The following is a 27,686-nucleotide window of genomic DNA, read 5'->3' as shown; positions in this document are numbered from 1 at the left end:
CTAAATAAAGCCTTTTTCAAAAAACACAACAAACAAACCAACTTTCATCTGTGAGAGTTAAGTCTTTGTTTAACAGAGCCTTGTTCAAATAACTGTTGGAAACTCAAAAGAGAAAGGGTCGCAATTTAAATCCTTTTTCTCCCTGGAGGCTTCTCACAGATGCAGAAGTTTGCCCACCTCTTTCTTCTTAGCCACTTTCAAGCATGTAGACGAAAATAAAAATGAATAAACTGTAACAAAAGTTGTTTTATATATTTCCCCCCTAACATTGGGTATCTACTTGCCTTACATCTATAGCATCTAAAGCAGTGGTTCTCAATCTTCCTAATGCCACGACCCTTTAATACAGTTCCTCATGTTGTGGTGAACCCCAACCATAAAATTATTTTCGTTGCTACTTCATAACTGTAATTTTGCTACTGTTATGAATCGTAATGTAAATATCTGATATGCAGGATGTATTTTAATTGTTACAAATTGAACATAATTAAAGCATAGTGATTAATCACAAAAACAATATGTAATTATATATGTGTTTTCCGATGGTCTTAGGCGACCCCTGTGAAAGGGTCGTTCGACCCCCAAAGGGGTCGCGACCCACAGGTTGAGAACCGCTGATCTAAAGGGACCCACTCCAAGGTTCATTCTGGCAAAGAACACCCTGAAGTGTGGTTTTCTACCAGGGGTCCCCCTCCAATCTGCTTATTGACCAAACCAGTCAATCCAAACCAGTGGAGAATTTTTATGAGTTTATTTGAGCTAAACCTACAGCATATGTTGGGAAGCAAGATCTCAACTGCTACTCAGAGAAACAGTTTGCAGCTTTTCTGCATTGGAGATTAGGGAGGGAACAGAAGGAAGAGCACGTGAAGGCGGGAGAAAGCCAGCTGGGGGTCGAATGACAGGATAAACCCTTGGGGGTGGTCACGTCAGCAGGGGTCGGAGGTGTGCTAACCTTAGATGCACAGAAACGGGGGACAGGGCTCGCTACGGCAAAAATAAGCCTTTGACTAAAAGTGTTCCGTGCCTGGGGATGGCTGCCCCCATGACCTGCTCGGGAATGTATGAACAGATCCATCGCGCTGTGAGGTTCTTGTGCATAAAACCCCCTTTCCGTCCACACGCTCCCCCACTAGCCCTCGGCTGATCCCTGCGGGTCTTTTTTGGGGCGCCAACCTGGGTCGGAAGTAACAGGACTGGGTGTCTACGTGATGGGAGGTTCTTGTTGTCGGGAGGGTTTGGAGCCAGCCGCAGGCGTTTACAGGACCTGGCGGGCGGACCTCCGGCCCCGCAGCACCCGGAGGGAACCGCAGGCGGCGGGGAAGCCGGCGGGCCGGCGGGGCTGCGGCGGAAGGCGTCAGGGCCGTCCGCCCGGTGAGCGCCCCGGGCGAGTGTGCGGCGCCCGGCGCTGGGACAGAGGGGAGGATCTGGACGGTCCGCCGCGGGGAGCTCGGGCTGCGGGGCGGGCGCTGCTCCCTGACGGACGGCCCCCATCCTGTCTCCGGACAGGAGGCCCCCGCCTCCCGCAGCTCCGCGCCGGCCCTGACCCTCGGCCCCCTCCCCGTCGGCCAGGCGCTTCCCGTCGGTCACTCCGTCCGGGGGCCTCTCGGAGGCGGAACTTCTGCGTCAGGGGCCGGGTTTTTCAGGGAAAAGTGGTGCTCGGATTGACAGAGGGCGGGCAGGGGGCGGGATTTCCGGCCGGCTGTTCCGTCAGGTGCCTTTCCCGGGCGTCTCCCCACCACCTCCTCAGCTTCCCTCGTCCGTGACGCTGCGCCCGGGAGAAACCCGCCGGGACAGGGGCCGCGGGGCCGCGAGCTGCAGGTGGGGGCCCGGCGCGCGCCTGTCGTGCGGCTCCGTTGGCGGGCGAGCCCGTAGGGCCGGGGCCGCGAGGGCGGAGGAGAGTGGGTCGGTGACAGGAGGGGAGCGTGCGGCAGGGGCTGCGGGGCTGCGGCGACCCGGGCAATGACAGCGCGGGCACCGCGGCCGGGAGGAGCCGCTCGCGAGGGGCTGCGGCCCAGGAGCAGGGGAGGCGCAGGGGCCCCGACCCCAGCGAGCAGGACGAGAGGTGGCGAGGGGACCGTGACCCCGTGTGCGGCGGGGGCTGCGTGGGGGCTGGAGCAGGGGCCGGCCGTTCGGAGGAGACCGGTCGGTGGAGGAGGGCCGGGAGGGCACTTTGAAGGGAGCCCGAAGCAGCGGCTGCGGGGGGCCGACCGGGAGGAGAGGGGGACCGCTGACGAGCCGGTGGCACTTGTAGGGCTGTGCGCGCGTGGCCGTGACCGGGCAGAGGAGGTCTCGGGTGGAGCGGACACCGGTCAGGGACGGGCGCGCCGCCCCGGGTGTAACCCTGCGGACCAGCTGGAGGCTGGGCACGCGCTCCGCACCGAGCCCTCTGGGTGGCTGGGGAGTGTGGCTGGAGGGACAGCGAGTGTCTCCCTCCGTGCACGCGCAGGCCGACCCGGGGAATGCTTCCTGGACGGAGGGGCGGGGGGGTGCCCCATCCTGCTATTGAATTGTGCCATCCGCTTAGTGGAGGGCACCTGGATTTTAAAAAATAGAATAGAATAGAAATGCTCACTGTGCCCACAAAGAAGGGTAAGTATTGCATGGACCGCGTTTCAGTTCTGTGTGTACTAGTGGCCCGGTGCACGGATTCGTGCACATTGAAAGGAAATTAATCAGAAGAAATATTTTAATGTCGCTACCTGCCCTTTCTCTACAATAGAAGTGTCAACCAAATTCACCATCGACAATGACAGATCAAAACGCATGCGATTGGTGCCAGCGACACACACACACACACACACACACACGCACACAGATGAGATGGTGATGGAAAATGGATTTCGTATACCTTCAAGTATGTGAAATAAAACGTAGTAAGAAAGCCTGGAAACACTGGGCCACATTGTTTCTGAGAGGCCGTGATGCTAGGGTTGTTTCCAAGGACAGAGACGCAGCTGGGAAGGGGGGCTCTGTGCTCGAGGCTCAGGCTCTGGGAGGCCGACTGACCTGGAGAAGGCTCCCCAGATGTAACTGAGGTGACTAGTTACGATTGAGGATTGAAACTGAGGAGCTCAGTGGTGAGAGCCGGAACTTGCCTATTGCAATAGGGACCGTGACAGCTACAGAGCAGTGAAGGGAGAGGGGTCAAGAGTTGGAAAAACTTCCAGCACTAGACACTGAGGAAGGGAGAGCCTTGGGACAGGTGGGAACCGGGCCTAGCAGGGAATCGCAGAGAGAGACAGACGACATTCTGCCAGGAATAAAATGGGAGCAGGGACATAGAACCTTCAGGGCCCTCTTCAGTCTTGGTTCTTAGTGATTCTGCACGCACAGACAATGGCTAGTAAAAGGACATCAGTGAAGAATGGAATTGGGTGCAGTCATCAGTGGCCAACAGATGGCGGGCGACCATCCTGGAGGAGAAAGGATGAGTGTGGGAAGGTCAGCACTGGTGACCAGTGCCACATGGGAGAGGCTTTAATGTCGTTAGCATTTCAGCTCAGGATTTGGACCCTGGAGGCCAAGACTGGCAATGATGCTATGCAGGGGGTTATTCAAATGATGTTTTATTTCCTACTGTTTCCCTTTCTGAGGGCTGTTGGTGATGCAGATGAAATGAACTAAAGTGAGTTACACCACCTCCTCCTTTTTTTACAGTCCTTCGTAGAAGGTGCTAGTGATGTGCCACCCAATTAAAAACAATCTAATATAATAAGCGTGAGGTCATTTTAACACCTCCTATACACACACTTCTGCACTTTGTGGCAGGATAGAGTTCAGAAAGGTTCTTGAATGGGAATGGGGAGGGAAGCCTTTGTTTAACTTTGAAAACAGTGGATAGTTAAACCCTTTTCTAGAATATTAGATGTTTACTTGGCTTACATTCTACATAACTACAAGGAACTACTGAAGAAGTTCTTTCTAGAACAGAATATATGCTTCAAGGTAGCTGACCATTTAGGCTTGGAGAATGCAGCACTGCCTCTGGGGTCTTTGTGTTTCCTAAATGTAATTATGCTTTTTGACCCACGCTGCTTTGCAAATTCCCTTTGAAAACCAGCATAGCGGCCTGCTTGGTAAAGATCTAATGTTATTCCTTCTTCAGCTTATGATTTTTCCTTCCATAAATAGGTGAGGTTTCATTTTTCTTGGAGACCTCCTCTTTGGAGATTTGATCCCTTGAGGAGCATGATCTAGTCCAGTGGTCGGCAAACTCATTAGTCAACAGAGCCAAATATCAACAGTGCGACGATTGAAATTTCTTTTGAGAGCCAATTTTTTAAAACTTAAACTATATAGGTAGGTACGTTGTTATTAACTTAATTAGGGTACTCCTAAGGCTTAGGAAGAGCCACACTCAAGGGGCCAAAGAGCCGCATGTGAATCGTGAGCCGTAGTTTGTCGACCACGGATCTAGTCATATAGAGCCTTGGATTCAGAAGTCCCCAGTTACTCTATCTGATGACATTGATTCACTCTGTGACTGTGGGAAGAATTATTGCTTTCTCTTGTTCTATATTTCCTAACTGTGGCAGAGATAATGGTTTTTCTGGTTAAACAGCCCTTTAAAAATCTGAAATCTGAGTCTACGGCCATACCACCCTGAACGCGCCTGATCTCGTCTGATCTCGGAAGCTAAGCAGGGTCGGGCCTGGTTAGTACTTGGATGGGAGACCTCTTGGGAATACCGGGTGCTGTAGGCTTAAAAAAAAAAATCTGAAATCTGTGCCCACTCACCAAATTCTGTATACATTCTCATGGAGTTTGTAAACCACCAGACCCCATTCATGATTTCCTTGGGTAGTTGAGTAACTTCTCCATGTTATAAACACTGATGAGAATTAATTATTTTTTCTGTTATGTATTTCTTTTCTTTTTTTAAAAAAATATTTTATTTTTGACGGTATTACAGATGTCTCCCATTTTACCCCCTATACTCCACTCCATCCAGCCCCAACCCCCCCCCCCCCACCGTGATAATTTAATTAATTTATGAAATATTCATAGAAAAAGCAAGCATAATAATTTATTGCATAACTCTGATCTGAAGCCAGGTCATCTGGTTTTTCTACAGATAGAGATAATCACCTTTTTGAATCAAACAGAAATATGTCACACCAATGTTTGTGTAACCCTAAAATGATTGGAAAGATAAATTTTTTCTAAAAAGTCATGATTTTGGAGGGAATTTTTTCAGTTAGAGAAACCCAAAGTCAGAGTATTTTCTAATTATCAGTGATGACTGTGAGAGTTCTGTTTTGCTCAAGATTGTGGCTGCTTTTTTATTTTTTACTTTATCATCATATCAGCCACATTAGAGAAACAATGTAACTTAGAAAGGAGAGAGTGAGGAGGTTAGGGCTCAACCCTCCTGCTTATCTGCTCAGAAGGCAGCTTCTCTTTCCTAAGCTTAAACTTTTCTGTTGCTAGTCCTCAGCTGCCCTTTTCACGATATCCCTGTCAAATGGGTACTTAGACATGTGTTTGAAGTTTGATTACTTTTTTTTTGTCTTTTCTGTCATCTCTCTCTCTCTCTTTCTCTCTTATTGAAAGTTGAACATTATATTAGTTTGAAGCTTTCTATATTTGGACTAGAATTACTACCAATAAAGCCAGTGGAACCCATGGATCTGCTAGGCTATTATGTCACAATCACAACTATTTGCAAAACAGTTTTAAAGTGAAAGCTGCTAAAAATATTAGAGAAAAAAATAAGTGTATAGAACTTAACAGAAAATAGGTAGTTTTTTAAATCTACGGAGAATTACCTTAGAAGTGATTATATTTGTTTATTTTTTGGCAGAAGTTTTAATTTCTTTGTGTCATGAACTCCTTTGGCAGTATGGTGAGATCTTGTGGACTACTACCTTTTTGGAATAATATTTTAATATGCAAAAAATAAAATAAATAGAATTTTAAGGAAAACAAATTATGTTGAAATATAGTTATCAAAATATTTTTATGTTTTGCACATAAGTGATATAGCACTTATGTGCTTTTTATTAATATAATGTTTGCTATCAGTGGGTCTTATAACTATAATAATTTTTAAATGATCATGTAATAAGTATAACATGATATAAAAATATATCTATTATTTATATTGGTACAAAGTCTGTTATTCTACTAAGTCTTTATTACAGTTGTGGTTATGTTCATAGTTGAAGGAAATGGTGAATTTGTCAGAGGTTAGTTAAAATAAATATATAATTTTGGGGGGGGGTCCAAATCCCAGGCTCCCTGAATCTATCATAAACCTTGTCTTAAAGATATAAATTCCATAACCCACTTCAGAGCGCAATCTAAACATAGGGTTTACTCACTGAATTTTCTAGAGCAGTGGCAGACCAACATCATTCAACTGTAACAATTATTACAAGTGTCCCTTGTGATTTTTAAGATTATCTCTTTCCTTAAATATCCTATTGTGTGACCAGGCCAAAGTATAAGCTTTATTTTGTTCCAGAGCTAACCCATGGTCTGGCACAGAGTAAGTGCCCACTCAGTGTTGAATAAGGGTTTCTCTGAAGAAATTAGAAAAGGGATCAAGTTCAAAGCTAAAAATCTTAGATGTGGCAATTTTCTGGCCTCAAATATTGAAGACATGGAGCTCTGCTTTAAAAGGTCATGTTGTGAAATTTACCTTTACATTTAGAGTTCACCAAATCAGGCATTCTTTTGACTTATTTTATATAGTGTGATATATACAGGTTAGTGACATAAACTGTATCAGAAAATTACGGTACAATTTCTTGAAATCATACTATTCCTAGCAGTGTCCTCCACTTTAGAACTGTTGCATAATCTAGGTAGAATTTGCTACCAAATTATTGATAAACCTGGTCCTGTCTTTATCTAGGATAGGAGTTGGCATACTTATTCAGTAAAGGGCTAGGTAGTAACTTAAAGCTTTGAAGATCATAAGGTTTCTGTGGCAATACTTAACTTTGCAATTGAAGCACAAAAGCAACCATAGACAGTACATCAGTGAATGAGCATGATCCAATAAAACTTTAATTACAAAAAAAGGCAGTGGGCCATTTTTGGCCTGTGAGCTATAGTTTGCTGACCCCTGATCTAGGATATCAGATGGCTCTTGAATCCAGTTCCTCCTCCGCACTATGGATGTAGACATATTCTCCCTCAAGCTTCAAAGGTCTTTACACAAGGGGTCATGTGACTGCACTGCTATCTGTGGGGAGGCTGAGTGTATAGCAGGTGACATGATTAGTGCCAAGAGTTTTAGATGTACTTTAACCTGTGAGTTCACAGAACTTGCCTCTTAGAGCACCACTTTATTAAGCTTTACAATGGTAAAAGTTGGTAAAGATCCCAAATATGAAGTATACTTACCCAGCTTTGGAACTGAGCACTGGTATGCCAATAGAAAATTACTGAGCATAAGGTTTAACTGAGGAAGATAATGTAGGACCAGAGATGGGGGAAGCAGGAATAGAATGCAAAGGAAAAATTTATGTCTCCTTTTTTTGCAGTTAGTTCTCTGTAGTACTGTCAAATTTGAGTTAGATTTTTTTTACACTTGAAGAGTATATGTGGTTGCAACTTGCTACTTAGGTTGTTACATCGTTTAAGAAGCAGAGTCCACCTCCTCTTTCACCCTTGGGTGGTTACTAGATCTGCTAGTAATAAGGAGGTAGAATGGAGGAGTTTGGGTTGGAGTCCCTAAAACTGCACTTATGGGAGCCTTTCATCTTTAAAACATAGGCATATGCATGTCAGTGCCCAGATTTTGTCTCCTTCAGGACATTCCTATTGGAAAAACACTAACTGGATTTATCCTCAGTATCTTCTCACCACACCCCGTCTCCCCTCACACACATTTCCATTTATTCTCTACTTCCTTAGTAGCAAAGATGATGCATCCAAGCAAGCATCTATTGGAACACTGAAGAATAAAGGAAGTAGTGTGTACTGGGAGGTGAGTCAGCAGAAATGCAGCCAGATTTTGTGAGTAAAAATCACAGGCACAAAAAAAAAAAAAAAAAAAAATAATCACAGGCACAGTACTGCATTCTGAATCTTGAAAACAATTTGGAGACACTAATGCACTTACTAGGCGGGATGGTTGTTGGTGGTGTTATGTCCATATTTAGAATCTGCTTGAATGGGGAGTTTGAGTTTGAGTGACTAAGATGAGGTGACTTGCTAGGGACTGAATAGGTAGCAGTGTTGGAAAGATCAAGCCTTATAAATGCTGCATTCTAACTGCTAGCTCCTTTTGTCTCTCTTTTAATATAGCGCCTTTTGACAACGAACTTTTTTGGAGGATAAACCACTAAGGGAACAGGAAGTTTGGCCTACCCTAATGGACTCATGAGAGAGGCTGTGTATTCTATCCCCAACTACTTTTCATTCTGACTCATCTCACTTTAATTAATGTGGGCGCTATGGCTGGAGGCCAGGATCTACTTGCTAAGTATTAGGCAATTCCCTGCTCTCCACCCCCATTTTGATTTTGTACCGTATTGGCTTTGAGGAGGTGCCATCTTTTTCCAACCTCATTGCCTGCAGGACAAGCTGATATTAAGCCAAAACTTATGTATATGTATTTTACCCCTCTTGAATGGAGATATGTAAAGCCATCTCCATTTTCAGGGCTATCACTGCAGCGTTACTTGAATGGTGTTGGTTGATTACAAAAAGGTGCAGTTATCATAAATGCAGAGTTTGGGAAGTATGATCCTCATGGTTGGAGGTATTCAGTACTTACTGGGCAATTGTGAATATTGTAAAGATGCTATGGCTTTAGGTACAGCTAAGTTTCAGTATAATGAATAAAAAGCCAACATGTACTTACTATCTTCAGTATGTCCTCATTCTCCCACTACCTTTTCTCAGTAGCAAAGTTAGTGTGCACCAGCAGGCATATATTGGAACTTTAGGGAAACTGAGGGTAATTTTTTCCATCACTTTGGGCACTAATTATTAAATTATCCTGTATGCTTTTGTGGTGCATAAGTTAGTAGATGTGAGGGAACATGGGGATGGTCTAAGAGAGCCAGTAAAAAATGAAAAAAAAACTTGAGAGACCTGTAGATTTTAAACTTTGACTTAAAGTTTAAAAATTAGTAATAGTTCCAGAGTAAAGGTGTGAGAGTTCATCTCTATAATTTCTAAATTCTTTTAGGTTTAGCGTTATAGAATGTATGTGACCTTTTGTTTTCATCTCCTACGAGAGTAGAGAAAATAAAGAAGTGTTGTACATTAAAACCCAAAAGTATCAGCTGTGTTTGTTCTAAATCCAAGGCCCTTAAGACTTCAGTTTAAATCTAATGTGTAATGTTCAGTTTAAAGTAAATGTAAAATGCAATGTAAGACAAAAGTCATCTTTAGAAAACAGAACAACTGTATGAAGTGGATAAGGAATAGTGTAAGCAGACAAGGAAAACAACTTTTGAGAAGATGAGATCTTTGTTACACCATCTTTGATACACTTATAAATTGACAAGTACTTGACCTCTATCCGCCAATGATGTTTTATTGAATTTTACACTTGAAACCTGTATAGTTTTGTGAATCAATGTCACCCCAATAAATTCAATACCACCCCCCCCATAATGTATGTAGCGCCTTTCAAAATTTCAACGCAGTTTTCTGTACTTACTATATTATTTAAATAGTTATTGACTGCCTACTGTGTTCCTGGAATCATTACTACATATTGCAATTATGAACTGCAAGTGATAAGAAACCCAGCTTAACTGACTTAGGCAAAAAAGGGGAATGTATTGGTTGGCATGACTAGTCAGGGTCTCACTTTTCTCATCAGCTTTGCTTTCTCTCTTGACTATTTTGAAAACGGCTCTCCTGATTATAGGTTGGCCACTAGATTGGCCTAGATTGTTCCTAGAGCCATGTCTCCAGATTCAAATCTACAAAGAAGTGATAAACTTCATCCAAGCATTCCCATCTGGTGAGTCCTGAGAGTCACTCTGATTGGACTAACTCACGTCACCTATACTGCCTCACCCTTCTTTCCACTCTTCTACTCTCCTACTCTGGCCCAAACCAAAACAAGCCCCTGGAGTTCCTAAGCAGTCTGCCAGTGAAAAGCAAGTCACAGGTGCTGTGCACACACAGAGGAGCAGATTACACAAGGGCATGAATACCAGGAATATAGAACCAGAAGTCTTGGGGCCATATTAAAGTCTGCCTACCACACTTGGTTCTATTTTTTTTAAAAAAAAGAGGGAAAAAAAGGTATTTTTCTTTGGAAGTTATAGCCTATTAATGTGATGAAACTCAGTGGTTGCTGATAAACAGATGTCTTAAACATTTCCCTTCTATAAATTTAAACCTTGTCCTCTGTGGGTCTCTTCTGCAAGTGAAAGGGGGGGGGGGAGATGCATCTTTTAAATATTAGTTTGAAACTGGTTTGTAAACTGACCGATGTCTGCACAGTGCTGATTTTTATGACAGTCCAAGGCCACCTCCCATCGTTTCAGGTAATATCACCCCATGCAATAGGCAGCCAACATAAATCTACTCAGTTTTTCAACCTGCCTTTCTAGGAGACAGCCTTTTGGGGAATATTTTCAGAATGAATGTCCTTTATGCATAATCACATGATGCTCTGTCATTTTGGGAAGGAGAACCAGTATTATAACAAGTTGCCAGGAAGTCCTGGCTGGTGCGGCTCAGTTGGTTGAGCGTTGTCCTGTGCCCTGAAAGGTTGCCGATTCAATTCCCAGTTAGGGCATATACCCAGGTTTTGGGTTCAATCCCTGGTTGGGGTGCATGTGGGAGGCTGCTGATTGATGTTTCTCTCTCACATTGATGTTTCTCTCTCCCTCTCCCTTTCTCTCTCCTAAAATCAATAAAAACTTTTTTTAAAAGTTGCCAGGGAAAAAATGTATCACAGCAAAATAACCGGGGCATTTAACCAGCCTGTGAGTTTGGCGTGCTTGATGTTCATGTCCCTTTAGCAGAGATCTGACTTTGGTCACTCTTTGCATAGCCAGTATTTTAGTGGTTCCTTTTGCTTCTGGAAACTCCAGCCCCAAATTATGGTGTTGTCAGGTCAGAAGCAGTACTAAGGAGTGGCTTGGAAGGAGAACCAAGAATCTCCATTACTACCGTATTCCACCTTCCCATTACCACTGCCCTTTTCTTGATATGAACAGTTGATGTTTTCTCAGACTTATGTAAAGTGCTGTGTCAACTGGGCTCCAGGACAAGACTCCTACCCTTCCACCCTTCCAACCAGATTGCTGCCCCTCCCACCAGCCCCTCCTGTTGAGAGGTTCTGGGACTCCTTCCATTTCAGGCTGATATCAGCTAAGAGAGATTTGGAAGCACTTCTTTCTTTACTCTTGCCATAGAATTCAACGGGGGAAAAGTCATTTTAAATATTGTCTGAAGGACAAATGTGAACTAGCTGCTTCCCAGACCCAGGAAACCAATTTGGTTTCTTCTCTAAAAGCTGGTTGCTGTCAAACTCTCCAGATTTCCTGGGTCAAAGAAACAGAAGTCAGAACCTGTAAGTGTTGACCCAGATAAACACAGCAACTTTGATCAGTTAATTATGAATAAATCAGAAATTCATCGTTTTAATTCCCTTTGAAATAGCCACACACTTAGAGGTTATGGGGAGAAGGTATTTGGCAGAATACACTTGAAGAGTTGCCAGCCATATAATGCTTGAAAAATATCCAGATAGAGTTTACCAAACCCAAAAGCAGCAGGTTTGCTCATCTCCACAATAAAAAAAAATTAAGGTTTTTATCTATTGACTTGAACTTACTAAAGAAAAAAATAATTTTAGAGTTGAAACTAATGTTTCTTTAAAAAAATGGCTTCCTACTGCCTAATTATTGCTGAGATATCTGTGTGATATTGCATGTCTAATGCATGACATGTAATAATACCCAACGGTGGAGTTTGCAAATACAAATAAAGGATTTTATGAAGAGTAGAGGGACCAGTTAGTCTCATTAGGTTAAGCAAACATAAGGACAATAAGCAAGGCCAAAGCTGCCTTAGTACTTAAAATAGCTTTCCAAAGAGTCCAGTGTAGAAAGTATACAGTAGACACACTCTTGAAGTTCTGAAAAAAAGAGGTACTTAAATAATAGTGATCATTATTGTTTTTTGTTGTTATTGCTATCATTAGATACCTAGCATATACTTAAAACTGTACTATGTTCTGTGCTAAATCCTTTGGGTATACTGTTTCTGACCCTAACAGCTGTTCAGATACTTTGTGTGATTTTTTTTCTGTTGTTAATCCTCACCTGAGGGTATTTTTTCCATTGATTTTTAGAGAGAGTGGAAAGGAGGGAGGCAGTGGGAGAGAGAGAGAAACACATTGATTGAGAGACACACATTGATTGGTTGCCTTCTGCACACACCCTGATCGGGACTAGGGATTGAACCTGCAACTCAGGTACATGCCCTTGACCAGGAATCTAACCCAAGATCCCTCAGTGCGTAAGCCAGCCCTCCTACCATTGATCCACACTGGCCAGGGCTGTTTGTGTGAGTTTTAATAACATTCCTGATCAGAATCTGCTTGGCACAGTGTAGCACATGACCAGAGTTCAAACAAGTGATTTTGATTAAATTCACGTATGACCATATTATTACTAGGGAGCATAATGTTAAGTTCACAGACACTAGAGCCAGAATGGCTGGGTTCAAATCTGTTTTTGCCCTGTCCTAGGTGTGTGACCTTAGGCAAGTCATTTAACCTAGCTGAGCCTCAATTTCCTCATTGGCAAAAAAGGGATAATAGTACTACTTACCTCATCGAGTTGTTGTGAGAGCTGTTATTTAATATATGCTAAAGGTTTATAACTTCCTGGCACATAGGATGCACTCTGTAAGTATTAGCTATCCTTATTTTCATTGATAATATCATAATAATCTTTTGGGCAGTGCTAGAGACATGTGAATCAAACCTGTACAGTGAATCAGGTTTACATCAGATTGAATACCCTAACTCATTAAGAATTCTAAATATATTCTCTATTCTGTTTTCTAAAGAGTATTAAGAGTGGCCTGGCTGGTGTGGCTCAGTGGTTGAGCATCAACCTATAAACCAGGAGGTCACGGTTCAATTCCCCTCAGGGCACTTGCCAGGTTTGCAGACTTGATCCCCAGTAGGGGGCATGCAGGAGGCAGCCAATCAATTATTTTCTCTCATCATTGATGTTTTTATATCTCTCTCCCTCTCCTTCTCTGAAACCAATTAAGACATATATATATATATATATATATATATATATATATATATATATTAAAAGAGTATTAAGGGTGGATCTCAATGAGGAAAGAGTGTTCTAGTGGATTGTCACATTGGTGTGTGATGACATACATCTATCCTGATCAGTACTTTCAACAGTGACTTGTATGGAGATATAAAAACCATGCCTTCAAGTTTATAGATTATATACAATTGTGATAAATAGTGAATGTGATAGATGGTAGTCAATATTTGAAAAAAATTTTTAAACAGATTGATACAAACAAAATGATCAACTAAATTGTACTTTAACAGGATTATGACCAACAAGATGAATAAATGTGTTGTTTTAATCCTCACCTGAGTATATGTTTTTATTGATATTTTAGAGAGAGAGGAAGGGAGAGAGAAACATCGATCTGTTGTCTCCTGTATGTGCCCTGACTGGGGCTCAAACCTGCAACCTAGGTATGTGCCCTGACTGGGAATTGAACCCACAGCCTTTTGGTGGAGACAACACTCCAACCAACTGAGCCACCCAGCCAGGGCTAAATGTATTCCTTTTTTTAAGTTGAATTTATTGGGGTGATAGAAATAATATACCTATGTCAGAGGGTTGTGAATATTAAGAGCGTTTTAATATTTTTAAAGTGTTTAAGCATACAGGTGTTCTATAAGTGCTCACTGCTAGGAGTAGGAGTAGTAATGTTTCTTCGTCGTAATTTAACAACACACTATAGAAGAGTTCTTGCTACAACAGTGATTCTTAAATGGGAACAGGGTAGGAATAGGGGAGATATAGCATACTTCATATTTTACCACACTTTAACATTAAGAATGTACTTTTAAAAAATATATGTATTTTTATTGATTTCAGAGAGGAAGGGAGGAGAGAGAGATAGAAACATTGATGATGAGAGAGAATCATTGGTCAGCTGCCTCCTGCACACCCCCTACTGGGGATCAAGCCCACAACCAGGGCATGTGCCCTTGACTGGAATTGAAACTGAGACCCTTCAGTCTGCAGACTGATGCTCTATCCACTGAGCCAAACCAGCTAGGGCAGAGTGTACTTTTTATAATAGTAATCATAGGGGGGAAACTTGACAAAATCTTTTTTGATAGAGAGGATACATAGAAGACTTTAAGACAGATGCTAACTGTTACTACTAAATAATAATAGTAGCTAATATTTATAAGCACTTACTGTGTGCCAAGCATTGAACTGAGGTTTTACATGGATAATCCCATTTAAACCTCATTTGTTAAGTGAGGCAACTAATGGCTGGACAGATTAAGGAATTTGTCCAAGTTCTCATGGCTTGTAAGTAGTAGAAATGGGATTCATACTTGGATAATCCGACTTTTAATTATTATACTATGCTGATGGAGTGATGTTAAAGAGTTTTACATTTCTCAAAATGGAGCATAGATAAAAAAACATTGATTAATATTGCCACAGACATTTGGTTAGAGGTGTTTATATAAGGCAAATGGAGAGATTTTGTTGAAGAATGTACAAACTTAACTGAAAGACAGATAATACATATTAGTATTACTATTATTTATAAAAGGCTATTGTAATATGTTAATAATATGGTTGCCTTGATTATTTTTCTGTTTTGAATTTTACTCTAGCTTTAAATAGCTAGTCAGACAACTCTTTTCTCTTGCCTCAGATCCTCATTGTGATATTTTATATTTTTGTATGATTTTTTAATCTAGTGGAATAGATCCAGTGTTACAAGATCTAGCAACCCCAGATATTAATTTGGCTTTCAAATATTTTTAAAACCATGCTGGTAGTATTTTAACACTTGGAAGGAAAGCCTTTGCGTATCCTATATAATAAAGAGCTAATATGCTAATTAAACCAAAGAGTGGAATGACCTTCCAGAATGACCTTCTGGAATGACCAGTGGGTGGGTGGCAGGGCTGAAGGGCCGCGAGGCAGCCAGCGCTGCAAGGGCCGAGGCAGCCGAGCCTGCGAGGGCCTACTCTTGTACGAATTTCATGCATTGGGCCTCTAGTATAGTATAATGATATTCACCATGTGTTTGGTTGGTTAAGTTGAATCATATGACAAGATGATTCAATACTTAAAGAAGTAAACACTTAAAAAGCAAAGTGAATTTATGTTATTTATATTTTACCACAATATCTTCCTATATAATAAAAGGCTAATATGCAAATCAACTGAACGGCAGAACGACTGGTCGCTGTAATGCACACTGACCACCAGGGGGCAGATGCTCAATGCAGGAGCTGCCCCCTGGTGGTCAGTGCACTCCCATAGCCAACCTCCTGCAGCCAGCCAACCTCCCACAGCCCCTCCCCCCCCGCCAGCCTCCCATGGCCCCTCCCCCCTGCTGTCCAGCCCCAATGGCCCCAGTTGGGCTGGCTGGCCAACCTCCTGTGGCCCCTGCCCGCAGTGGCCAACCTCCCATGGCCCTGATCGGCCCCAATTGGCCCTGATCACCAGCCAGGACAAGGGACCCCACCCGTGCACAAATTTGTGCACCGGGCCTCTAGTAAAAAATAAAACAAACAAAAGAGCAAAGCACAAGTTATCCCTTCCTCGAAACAGAGAGAGCAAAGATTTCTGAGAAATTCCTATAAACATGCCTTTGGACATATTAAATAGTTTACTATTAAACATTAAGGAATTTTAACTTAGAGTTATAGAAAACTAGAGGCCTGTTGCACAAAATTCGTGCACACGGTGGCGGGGGGGGGCGGGGGTAGTCCCTCAGCCCAGCCTGCACCTTCTCATAGTCTGGGAGCTTGCAGGGAGCAGGCCTAAGCTGTCAGTCGGACATCCTTAGCAGTTGATTTGCATATTAGCCTTTTATCCCTGCAGGATCAGACTGAAACTGACTCTCTGACATCCCCTGAGGGGTCCTGGATTGCGAGAGGGTGCAGGCCAGGCTGAGGACCCCCACTGGTGCATTATCAGGACCGGGGAGGGACACGGGAGGTTAGCCAGCTGCAGAGGGACCGTGGGAGGGCTCTAGGGCATGTCCGGCCCATCTTGCTCAGTCCCAATTGGCTGGGCCCCAGCAGCAAGCTAGCCTGCTGGTTAGAGCATCTGTCCCCTGGTGGTCAGTGCACGTCATAGCAAGTGGTTGAGTGGCCTTAGCATATCATTAGCATATTATGCTTTGATTGGTTGAATGGACGACCAGACACTTAGCATATTAGGCTTTTAGTATATAGGATAACTGATGAAAATATGACATGGCATTTACTCCATGTTTATTATGACACCCTTAAAATGTTTGTAAAAATACAGGTGCCTTTAAAATACTACCTATTTGTAATGTCAGAAGAGGGAGGAACAGATATTAAAGAATTCTTTATTGCTTAAGGTGAAAGCTTATCAGGAAACCCTAGCAAAACTACCCAGTAGGAAAGATCTGCTATAGCTGACAGATCAGGCAACCTCTGAGCCAATAGCCACGTCAGTTGTATTTCATTGGTCCTTGGACCTTGTTTACCTTTAAGTAACTGTGACCTTTTATTCCACTGTTCAGTTCAGCTGGCCTGACTTAAGTGTAAAAAACACATAAGGGACCCATGCTGTAGAGAGAATGTTCTTGGTAGAAAGAAGCAACAGTAATGATGAGACAACTTCTTTTTAAAAATCTTAGCTTTCTGGAAAATAGCAGATTATAGTGGTAAGGACTTTGGAATTAGACAAGCCTGAATTTAAATCCTGGCTCTTCTACTTACTAGCTGTGTGACCTCTTAGGTTGCTCAACTTCCCTGATCCTTAGTTTTCTCATTTGTAAATTGGGGCTAATAATAACTGTATATATATGTATTAATTTGCCTATCACAGTGCTTGGCAGATGGTAAGTATTAAAAAAAGATAGCCATTATTATGACTGTTAACTTCCTTACAAGATATTTAGATTACTAGACATACTTCTTAGAATGTATGCATCATGTATTCTGATTTAAAGAGTCAGGAGTAGAGGGAATCAGTTTCTAGAGATCCCAAGAGACAATCTTATATGAGGGCCTATTTGTGTAGAAATTGTTAAAGAGCATTTTAAAAATTAAACTTTTTATTTTGAAATAAAAGTAAAGCCTATAGAAAAGTTGTAAGAATATTAAAATGAACCCCTTTATGCCCTGCCTAGATTCATACATTGATAACACTGGCCATATTTGCTTTACCTACTTTATATGTAATGTAATATGATGTACATATATTTCTTCTTTTTTTTTTTTGCTGAGGGTCAGTTGCAGAGATCATGACCTTTCATCCTTAGATACTTCAGCATTTTTCTCTAAAAACAAGGACAGTCTTTTCCATAGCACACTGTAAAATCAAATCAGAGAAGTTAAACATTGATGTCTATTATTTGATATACAATTCATATTCAAATTTTATTTATTGTCCTAGTAACTATTCTTTGTAACAATTTCTCCCCCAGTTAAGAATTTTGCATTATAATTAGTTATCATTTCTTTGGTCTCTCTTTTTTTTTTAATTTTAGAGAGAGGAAGGGACAGAGATAGAGAGATGAACATCGATCAGCTGCCTCCTGCACGTCCCTGCAAGTCCATGCAACCGGGGCATGGACACTGACTGGGAATTGAACCAGTGACCTCTTGATTTATGGACCCACACTCAACCACTGAGCCACACTGGCCTAGCTCTTTGGTCTCTTTTAACCTGGAGCAGTTCTTCAGCCCTTTATTGTTTTTCATGATTGAAATTTTTTGAAGAACACAGGCTTGTTTTGTACACTGTCCTTTAATTAAGGTTTGTCGGCTTATTCCTCATAAATCCATACAGGTTATGCATTTTGGGCAGGTAGTGTATCCTTAGTGCCTCACACAAGGAAGCACTCATTATTGGTTATGTTGATTAACTTTGATCACTTAGCTAAGAGATTTTTAAAAATATATTTTTTTATTGGTTTCAGAGAGGAAGGGAGAAGGAGAGAGAGAGAGAAATATCAATGATGAGAGAGAACCATTGATCGGCTGCCTCCTGCATGCCCCCTACCGGGGACAGAGCCCACAACTTGGGCATGTGCCCTTGGCTGGAATTGAACCTGGGACTCTTCAGTCCGCAAGCTGACGCTCTAGCCACTGAGCCAAACCGGCTAGGGCAGCTAAGAGATTTTTTCTCTAAAAAGGTAACTTTCCCTTTGTAATTAATAAGTAATCTGTGGGGAGATACTTTGAAACTGTGTAAATATCCTGTTCCTCAACAAACTTTTCCCCAATGGTTTTAGAATTCTAAAGAGCTTTTTTACATCATAAACACGTGGTTTCCTCACCTTGATTGAGAACTTCTGGAGAAAACAGTTTTTACTTTAAAAAATTATGTCGAGTACCTTGTACAGAGTAAGTACTTAATATATTGACCACCTGAGCTTGAGCTGCGTGTCACCAGATTGCTGATTACATTTCTCAATGGTTTTGTTTGCTTACCCTGAGAAGAATTTAGCAGATATTTACAGAGAAGTCTTGTCATATGCAAGTTAGAAGTGGTCACTAAATGGATCGATTAGGCATTGTTAGCAGTGAGATGGGAGCAACACTGACCTGGATATTTTGAAAGAATACTTAATAACAATAATGAAGAAAAGCTCTGATTATCATCACTGGAAAAACTTGTTAAATGTATAGTATCTTTTCATTTTAATTTGCATTTGTGATGAAAGGAAGTTTCTGGGTGGTGTTCATCTTTCACTTTAGACTCACATTTTTTTACGTCAGCCTAATACTTCGGGTGTCACCACCAGTCTCTAAGAATTAGGTCAGGTTTCTTGTAGATCTTGTCACATTGCCACGTGGAATTTAGCTGGAGGAAAGAAAGTAAGGCACAATTGCTGTTGTTTAGATGAACATCTTATTCAGGAGGGCTTATTGGAGTCAGTGAGGCAGAGTAGAATGTCCTCATTCTGTCTGGCACTTGTTTTGTTTTCCTCCTCTGCTCTGAGGATCTTTCTTCCGTCTTTCGCTGTGTGTATCTTGGGCAGAAAAGGCAGCTGATCATTAAAATTCCTCTATCCCCAATTTCTGGCTGATGCCTAAAATTTCATCAGTGCCAAGACATTAATTTGTTTGTGTAAATTACGTTACCCAAAGCAGATCATTGCTGGGAATTAGAGAGGTAGCACAAGCCAATATCTAAATTTGAAATATCAAACATTCAGAACGTTTATATAATAGCTAGTTGCTAGAAGCTCTTTGCAAAATGAGACAGTAATGACTTTTTTCCTGGGGCAAGGAGAAACCTGGTTGGGGTTTTAATAGTTGGGGATTCTGAGCAAATTTAAGGTGCTTGAGACTCTGAAAGAGGAAAGGAAAATGAATATTAAAGAAGGAAGAGGAGGGGTATTTAAAAGCTACAATACACTTACACCACAATTTCCATAGATCCCTGGTGGAGTGGTGTCTGAAATCTACAGAGCATTTAGAGTTAAGAAATCCATGCTTTGTTAAACCAGGAATTGGTGATAACCAATCCTTTAAAAAAAGGCTCTTTCCCCCATCTGCACCAAAGACATACCTTTTACATTTCCTTGCATTGGTCATACCTCCAGGTGTCCTACAGGGTATTGTTAAAGCTGTATAACAAACTTTCTCAGCCAAGTTATTTCAATCTTTTGCATGCAGTCAGGATGTGGAATTAGTAGGTAATATGCAGGCTTCATTGGTCAAGGGAAATAAGTTTCAAGGTCAGGTGATTAATTGTGGCCTTTGTTCCACAGAGAGTCAATTTAGAGTTTCTACTGGAGCCTGTGTTTATGAAACTTTGTTTTTGCCAGATGCAGTTGGCTCTTCTTTGGGAAATATGTGCCATGGAATTGATCTTTTGCTGAGTATATCTGTGTTAACATCTCTGAAACACTGGTGACAGACTTTTTTCTCCCCCAGTGAGAAAAGATTCTTTTTCACTTTCTATGACCGGTTAAAAGAAGATGGATGCACAGAATTCAGCCAAAGTCAACACAAGAAAAAGGAGGAAAGAGGCACCTGGACCGAATGGGGCAACAGAGGAAGATGGGATTACTTCCAAAATGCCACGCTGTGCAGTTGTAAGTAAGGAAGAGTTTTCTGTGTTGTACATTTAACCTGGCAGGGGGAAGGTAGAAAACTGATATAACATTACAAGTCTTCTTAAATAATGGAGACAATGAATAGTAAGTGTGGATAGTAAGTATTTTCATAGTTGTTGGAAATCTTATGCTTTCTTACCAGATTATAACTCACAGCTCAGTTGTAAGAGCTTTACATAGGAATTAGAAAAAGAATGTTAGGAAAATTTGGAGGTCGTGTTGTATATTAGGCTAAAGATCAAATTGAAACTAATGAAATAGAGAAATCACTTCTCCAGGCAGTGATCTGATCTTGATATCATCTCATGGTGTTTAGTTTTCTGTCTTACTATCTTTTCTGCCATATCATTTAACCACTCTATTACTGCTTATATCTTAAATAAGAACTTTTTTCTATTACTGTTTACCTTGTATTCCTTTATCTCTGGGACATTATCTTTGTATTTCTAATTGTTGCCAAGCCTTCAGTGAAATACCCTATTCCAAATTGCTCTTCCTGTCTCAGGTTTATATCCGTCTTAAATCTTCCCCTCTAAAAACATGTTAAAGAACACACAAGTGAAGTTATTATCATTATTATTACTAGAGACCTGGTGCACAAAATTCGTGCATGGGGTGTGTGTGTGTGTGTGTGTGTGTGTGTGTGTGTATGTGTCCCTCAGCCCTGTCTGCACCCTCTCCAATCTGGGATCCCTCTCACAATCCAGGACTGCTGGCTCCCAACCGCTTACCTGCCTGCCTGCCTGATTGCCCCTAACTGCTTCTGTCTGCCAGCCTGATCACTCCCTAACCACTTCCCCTGCCAGCCTGATGTCTAATTGCTCCTCTGCCGGCCTGATTACCCCTAACTGCCCTCCCCTGCTGGCCTGGTCACCCACAACTGCCCTCCCCTGCCGGCTATCTTGTGTCCACATGGGGGCGGCCATCTTGTGTGTTGGAGTGATGGTCAATTTGCATATTACCTCTTTATTATATAGGATTATTATTATTCTAATCCTCACCTGAGAATATTTTTCCCATTGATCCTTAGAGTGGAAGGGAGGGAGAGGGAGAGACACATCAATTGGTTGGGAGGGAGAGTAGAGAGAAACATTGTGAGAGAGATACATCAATCGGTTGCCTCTGGCACATGCCCCGATTGGGGCTGGGAATCAAACCTGCAACCCAGGTACATGCCCTTGACTGGGAATCGACCCATGACTGTTTGGTGCATAAGCTGACACTCTAACTGCTGATCAACACCGGCCAGGGCTGAAGTTATTATTGATATACAATATTATGAAAATCCATGATCCAAAATCCCTGTGACAGAATTGCATGTTTCTGTATTTTCTTTACCTATATTGACCATTAGCCAGTGATCAAACTTTAGTTTCCATTGGTTAGTTCTGGAGTTTCATAGCCCAAAGGGAAAAGCATTTCTACTCTGACACAGTAAACAATTGTTCCAAACCAATACTCGTATCTTGTGCAATAAAAGCAACAGGACTTCACAAATAGGAGACATATGCTCCAGGCCTGGTATTGATGATATTAGTAGGGCAAGTGTATTAGTTTCCTATTGTTGCTATAGCAAGTTACCACAAATTTAGTAGGTTGAAACAATACAGATATATTATCTTACATTTCTGGAGGTCAGAAAATTGAAATGGGTCTCTGAGACCTAAAATCAAAGTGTTGGCAGAGTTGGAGGTTCTAGGGGAGAATCTGTTTCCTTGCTTTTTCCGGCTTCTAGAGACTGTTCACATTGCTCTGCTCATGGTGCCAGCCAGCAATTGCATCACTTTTTAAAAACATATATACGTTTTTATTTAGAGAGGAAGGGAGAGGGAGAGAGAAATAGAAACATCAGTGATGAGAGAGAATCATTGATTGGCTGTCTCCTGCACACACCACACTGGGGATCGAGCCCTCAACCTAGGCATGTCCCCTGACCGGGAATCGAATTATGACCTCCTGGTTCATAGGTCAACACTCAACCACTGAGCCATGCTGACCTGGCTGCATCACTTTATTCACTACTTCTGTCATCACATCTCCTGATTCTGACTCTCCTGTCTCCCTTGTTCACTTATAAAGACCCTTGTGATATATTGGACATACCTAGAAAATGCAGGATAATCTCCTTGTCTCAAAATCCTTTAATTTAACCACATCTGCAAAGCTCCTTTTGCCATGTAAAGCGTAGTCGTAGGTTCTTGAGAATAAGATGTAGATATCTTTAGGGGGCCATTATTCTGCATACCGTAGCAAGTAAAGTCAGAAAACGACTCAGCAGTCAACAAAACAGGACATTAGTTTCCGAATGTTCCTTAGTTTAGATTAAGGAGATGGTGGTGGGCACCAATTCAGCAATCTCACTTGGAGAAGGGACAAATTATAACAAAGTATGTGGTATTCTCAGGCAATCACCATAGCCAGGAATAGAGCAAAGAAGGCCTGTCTTATTGGAATGGGCTCTGAGAAGACTTAAATTTCTTGGTCCTTAGAATCTGAGAAATCTCAGTATTTTAAATTACTTTGCTTCATATATTCATGTCACAAATCTGTTGAGTGACTTTTGTTACCTATTTCACATTCTTCTCTGGCACACTCTGGCCTACATGGGCTAATGTTTAAAGATTCACTCACCCAGCTGGCTGGACTGATCCTAATGAGGAGTATATGTTAAATAAACTTGTTTGTCATCTCCTTTGTATACTTGTACTTTTTGTCTGTGAGCCTATTTCAACCCTGTAGCAAAAGCAAACAAGATATAAATGTATATATTTTTGTTAATCCTTACCAGAGGATATTTTCCCCCCATTGATTTTTAGAGAGAGTGGAAGGAAAGGAGGGAGGGATGGAGAGAGAGAGAAACATCGATGTGAGACACATCTATTAGTTGCCTCCTGCAACTGGGGCTAGGGATCAGACCTGTAATCCAGGTATATGCTCTTGACTGGGAATTGAACCCTTGACTCTGTGGTACATGGGATGACACTAACCATTGAGCACACTGGTCAGGGTGATGTTTCCCTTTTTAAAATAAATATATTTTTATTTATTTTTATATTTTTATTCATTTCAGAGAAGAAGGGAGAAGAAGAGAGAGATAGAAACATCAATGATGAGAGAAAATCATTGAATAGGCTGCCTCCTGCACGTCCCCTACTGGGGATTGAGTCCGCAACCCAAGCATGTGCTCCAATGGGGAATCAAACTGGGACCTACTGGTTTGTAGGTCAACGCTCAATCCCTGAGCCACACTGGCTGGGCTTAAATATATTTTTATTTATTTCAGAGAGGAAGGTAGAGGAGAGAGATAGAAACATCAGTGATGGGAGAGAATCACTGATTGGCTGCCTCCTGCATGCTTTCAACTTGGGATTGAGTCCACAACCCGGACTTGTGCCCTGACCAGGAGTTGAACCAGAACTTCTTGGTACCTAGGGCGACGCTCAACCACTGAGCAACACTGGCTGGGCTGTTTTGCTTTTTCAATAACAGCGTTATTGAGATCATATAATCCACCAATTTAAACTGTATAATCAGTGGTTTTTAGTATATTCACAGAGTTGTGCAACTATTACCACAACCAATAAACATATATTGAGAACCTCTGTGTGCCATTTGCTAGAATTAGAGATACAAAGATGAAAAGAGCTCTGGTTGGTTTGAGTCAGTGGTTAGAGTGTCAGCCTGTGGACCTAAGGGTCTCGGGTTCAATTCCTGGTCAAGGGCATATACTGCAGTTGCAGGTTCGATCCCTGGCTCCGGTTGGGGTGGATGCGGGAAACAACCAATCGATCAGTCTCTCTCACATTTATGTTTCTTTCTCTTTTTCTCTCCTTCCCTTCCTCCCTCTACTCCAGTGTTTCTCAACCTGTGGGTTGCGACCCCTTTGGCGGTCAAACGACCCTTTCACAGGGGTCACCTAAGACCATCCTGCATATCAGATATTTACATTAAGATTCATAACAGTAGCAACATTACAGTTATGAAGTAGCAACGAAAATAATTTTATGGTTGGGTTACAACATGAGGAACTGTATTTAAAGGGCCAGAAGGTTGAGAACCACTGCTCTACTCTATCTAAAAATCAATGGGAAAAATATCCTCAGATAAGGATTAAAAAAATAATAGCCTGGCCGGTAATGCTCAGTGGTTGATCATCGACTCATGAACTCAGAGGAAACTGGTTTGATTCCACTCAGGGCATGTGCCTAGGTTGCGGGTTCAATCCCCAGTAGGGGGAATGTAGGAGGCAGCTGATCAATGATGTTTCTCTCTCATAGATATTTCTATCTCTCTATCCCTTCCTCTTTCTCTAAAAATCAATTTAAAATATATTTTAAAAATCTCTATATTAAAAGCCTAAGCAACTGAACAACCGAATGACTTGGTCGCCTGGTTGCTATGATACACACTGACCACCAGGGGGCAGATGCTCAATGCAGGAGCTGCCCCCTGGTGGTCAGTGCCCTCCCACAGCCAACCTCCCATGGCCAGCAAACTCTGGTGGCCCTTCCCCACAGCCGGCTGGCCCCCATTTACCCCGATGGGAACCTAGCGAGATGGCCCTGATCGGCCCCGATCACCCATGATCGGTGGCCAGGCCAAGGGACCCCAGCCATGCACTAATTCATGGATCAGGTCTCTAGTAATAATAATAACACAGAGATAAAAAGTTGACCTCTGGGGCAGTGCCTTCTCCAGTGCCAAGGATATCAAGATGATTCTGGACAGTGTGGGCAAAAACAAAACAGCATAGGAAATGTAGTTAATAATATTGTAATTACTATGTATGTTGCCAGGTGGGTGCTAGAAATATAGGGGGGAACACTTTGTAAAGTATATGATTATCTAACCACTATACTGTACACCTAAAACAAATACAAAATAATATTGAATGTAAACTATAACTTAAAAAGAAAGTTTAAAAATAAGAATATAGTAATTACCAATAGATATGTATTTATTGCCATTTATTATTCATGTTTTTAATTTTTTTCCTTCTTCTTAAAGAAGATCTGTGAACATTTCTTGTGATACTGGTTGGGTGGTGATTAACCATTTAGGTTTTTCTTGTCTGGGAAGTGCTTTTTCTGTCCTTTGGTGCTAAATGATAGCTTTTCTAGGTAGAGCAATCTTGGTTGTAGGTCCTTGCTTTTCGTCACTTTGAATCTTTTGTGCCAGTCCCTTCTGTTGAAAAATCAGCTATCAGTCTTATGGGAGCTCCTTTGTAGGAAACTGTCTTTTACTTCCTGCTTTTAAGATTCTCCCTTTGTCTTTAACCTTTGCCATTTTAATTATGATGTGTCTTGATGTGGGTCTCTTTGAATTCAACTTGTTTGGGACTCTCTGTACTTCCTGGATTTTTGTCTTTTTCCTGCCCCAGGTTAAGGAAGTTTTCAGTCATTCTTTCTTTTTTTAAAATATTTTTTTATTGATTTCAGAGAGGAAGGGAGGGGGAAGAAAGATAGAAACATTAATGATAAGAGAGAATAATTGATCGGCTGCTTTCTGCATGCTCCACACAGGGGATCAAGCCTGCAACCCAGGCATGAATTAAAACATGACCTCCTGGTTATAGGTTGACAATCACTGAGCCACGCCATCTGGGCTCGGTAATTGTTTCTTCAAATAGGTTCTCAATCCCTTGCTGTCTCTCTCTTCTTCTGGTACCCCTATGATGCAGATGTTGCCCCAGAGGTCCCTTAAACTATCCTAATATTTTTGGATTCTTGTTTCTTTTTGCTGCTCTGATTGGGTGTTTTCTGTTGTCTTCCAAATTGTTGATTTGATCCTCTGCTTCATCTAACCTGCTGTTGATTCTTTCTAGTGTATTCTTCATTTCAGTTATTGTATTCTTCATTTCTTACTGACTTCTGTACTCTTTTATTTATTTATTTACTTATTTATTATTATTTTTTAATATATTTTATTGATTTTTTTTACAGAGAGGAAGGGAGAGAGATAGAGAGCTAGAAACATCGATGAGAGAGAAACATCGATCAGCTGCCTCCTGCACATCTCCCACTGGGGATGTGCCCGCAACCCAGGCACATGCCCTTAACCGGAATCGAACCCGGGACCCTTCAGTCCGCAGGCCAACGCTCTATCCACTGAGCCAAACCGGTTTCGGCTGTACTCTTTTATTTAAAAAAAATACATTTTTATTGATTTCAGAGAGGAAGGGAGAGGGAGAGAGAGATAGAAACATCAATGGTGAGAGAGAATCATTGGTTGGCTGCCTCTTGCATGCCTCCTACAAGGGATCGAGCCCGAAACCCAGGCATGTGCCCTTGACCAGAATTGAACTTGGGACCCTTCAATCCACAGGCCAACACTCTATCCATTGAGCAAAACCAGCTAGGACTCTATGCTCTTTTTTATGTTTGCTATCTCTTTAAGTTTTCATTGAGTTCATCTATTCTTCCCTTAAGTTTCTTGAGCATTCTTATAACCCTTGTTTTGAACCCATTTGCTGGTAGATTGCTTGCCTCCTTCTCATTCAGTTCATATTCAGGGGATTTTTTATGTTCTTTAATTTGGAGCATGTTTTTTTTTCTTCCAATTTTGGCTGCCTCTCTGTAATTGTTTCTGTGTATTAGGTAGATCTGCTATGCCTCCCACTTTTTTTTTTTAATTCTTTATTAGTTAAGGTATTACAAATGTGTCCTCATCCCTCCCATTAACCCCACCCTCCCCCCTCCCCCACTCATGCTCTCACCCCCCTGTTGTTCATGTCCATTGGTTTGGCTTATATGCATGCATACAAGTCCTTTGGTTGATCTCTTCCCCTTACCCCCTCCCTCCCCTACTTTCCTTCTGGGGATTGATAGTCTGATCGCTGTTTCTCTGTCTTTGGATCTGTCCCTGTTCATCAGTCTATGTTTGTTCTCTATAATCCACAAATGAGTGAGATCATGTGGTATTTATCTTTCTCTGACTGGCTTATTTCACTTAGCATAATGCTCTCCAGTTCCATCCATGCTGTTGCAAAAGGCAAGAGTTCCTTCTTTTTTACTGCAGCATAATATTCCATTGTGTAGATGTACCACAGTTTTTTAATCCACTCATCTTCTGATGGGTACTTAGGCTGTTTCCAAATCTTAGCTATGGTGAATTGTGCTGCTATGAATATAGGGGTGCATATATCCTTTCTGATTGGTGTTTCTGGTTTCTTGGGATATATTCCTAGAAGTGGGATTACCGGGTCAAATGGGAGTTCCATTTTTAGTTTTTTGAGGAAGCTCCATACTGTTCTCCACAGTGGCTGCACCAGTCTGCATTCCCACCAGCAGTGCAGAAGGGTTCCTTTTTCTTCACATCCTCTCCAACACTTGTTGTTTGTTGATTTGTTGATGATAGCCATTCTGACAGGTGTGAGATGATACCGCATTGTCGTT

At 41.8% G+C, this 27,686-nt stretch overlaps 1 protein-coding gene and 1 non-coding gene across 4 annotated transcripts in view; both read left to right on the top strand.

Moving 5' to 3' along the window:
• Positions 1-1,715: 1,715 nt before the first annotated feature.
• PCYT1A (phosphate cytidylyltransferase 1A, choline) overlaps positions 1,716-27,686 on the top strand; it is a 56,769-nt gene continuing 30,798 nt past the window's right edge. The window contains exons 1-2 of one of the 3 annotated variants that reach the window (XM_070406467.1): positions 1,716-1,821; positions 20,152-20,271. In XM_070406467.1, the coding sequence (XP_070262568.1) occupies positions 20,155-20,271 (117 nt within the window). In that variant the 5' untranslated portion in view covers positions 1,716-1,821; positions 20,152-20,154. Of the gene's footprint in view, positions 1,822-20,110; positions 20,276-27,686 lie in introns of those variants that run through there. The other 2 variants (XM_070406466.1, XM_070406468.1) reach the window with 2 other exon arrangements.
• Positions 4,588-4,706, top strand: LOC139004463 (5S ribosomal RNA). The gene has a single exon (XR_011470357.1). It is a non-coding gene; the product is annotated as a 5S ribosomal RNA (ribosomal RNA).

The sequence above is a fragment of the Myotis yumanensis genome, unplaced genomic scaffold, assembly GCF_028538775.1.
Source record: "Myotis yumanensis isolate MYYU_CA2020_CCGP unplaced genomic scaffold, mMyoYum1.0.hap1 SCAF_2, whole genome shotgun sequence".
NCBI classification, from domain to species: Eukaryota; Metazoa; Chordata; class Mammalia; order Chiroptera; family Vespertilionidae; genus Myotis; species Myotis yumanensis.
Note: the sequence above shows the minus strand (reverse complement) of the source record. Positions and strands in the feature narration are given on the sequence as shown.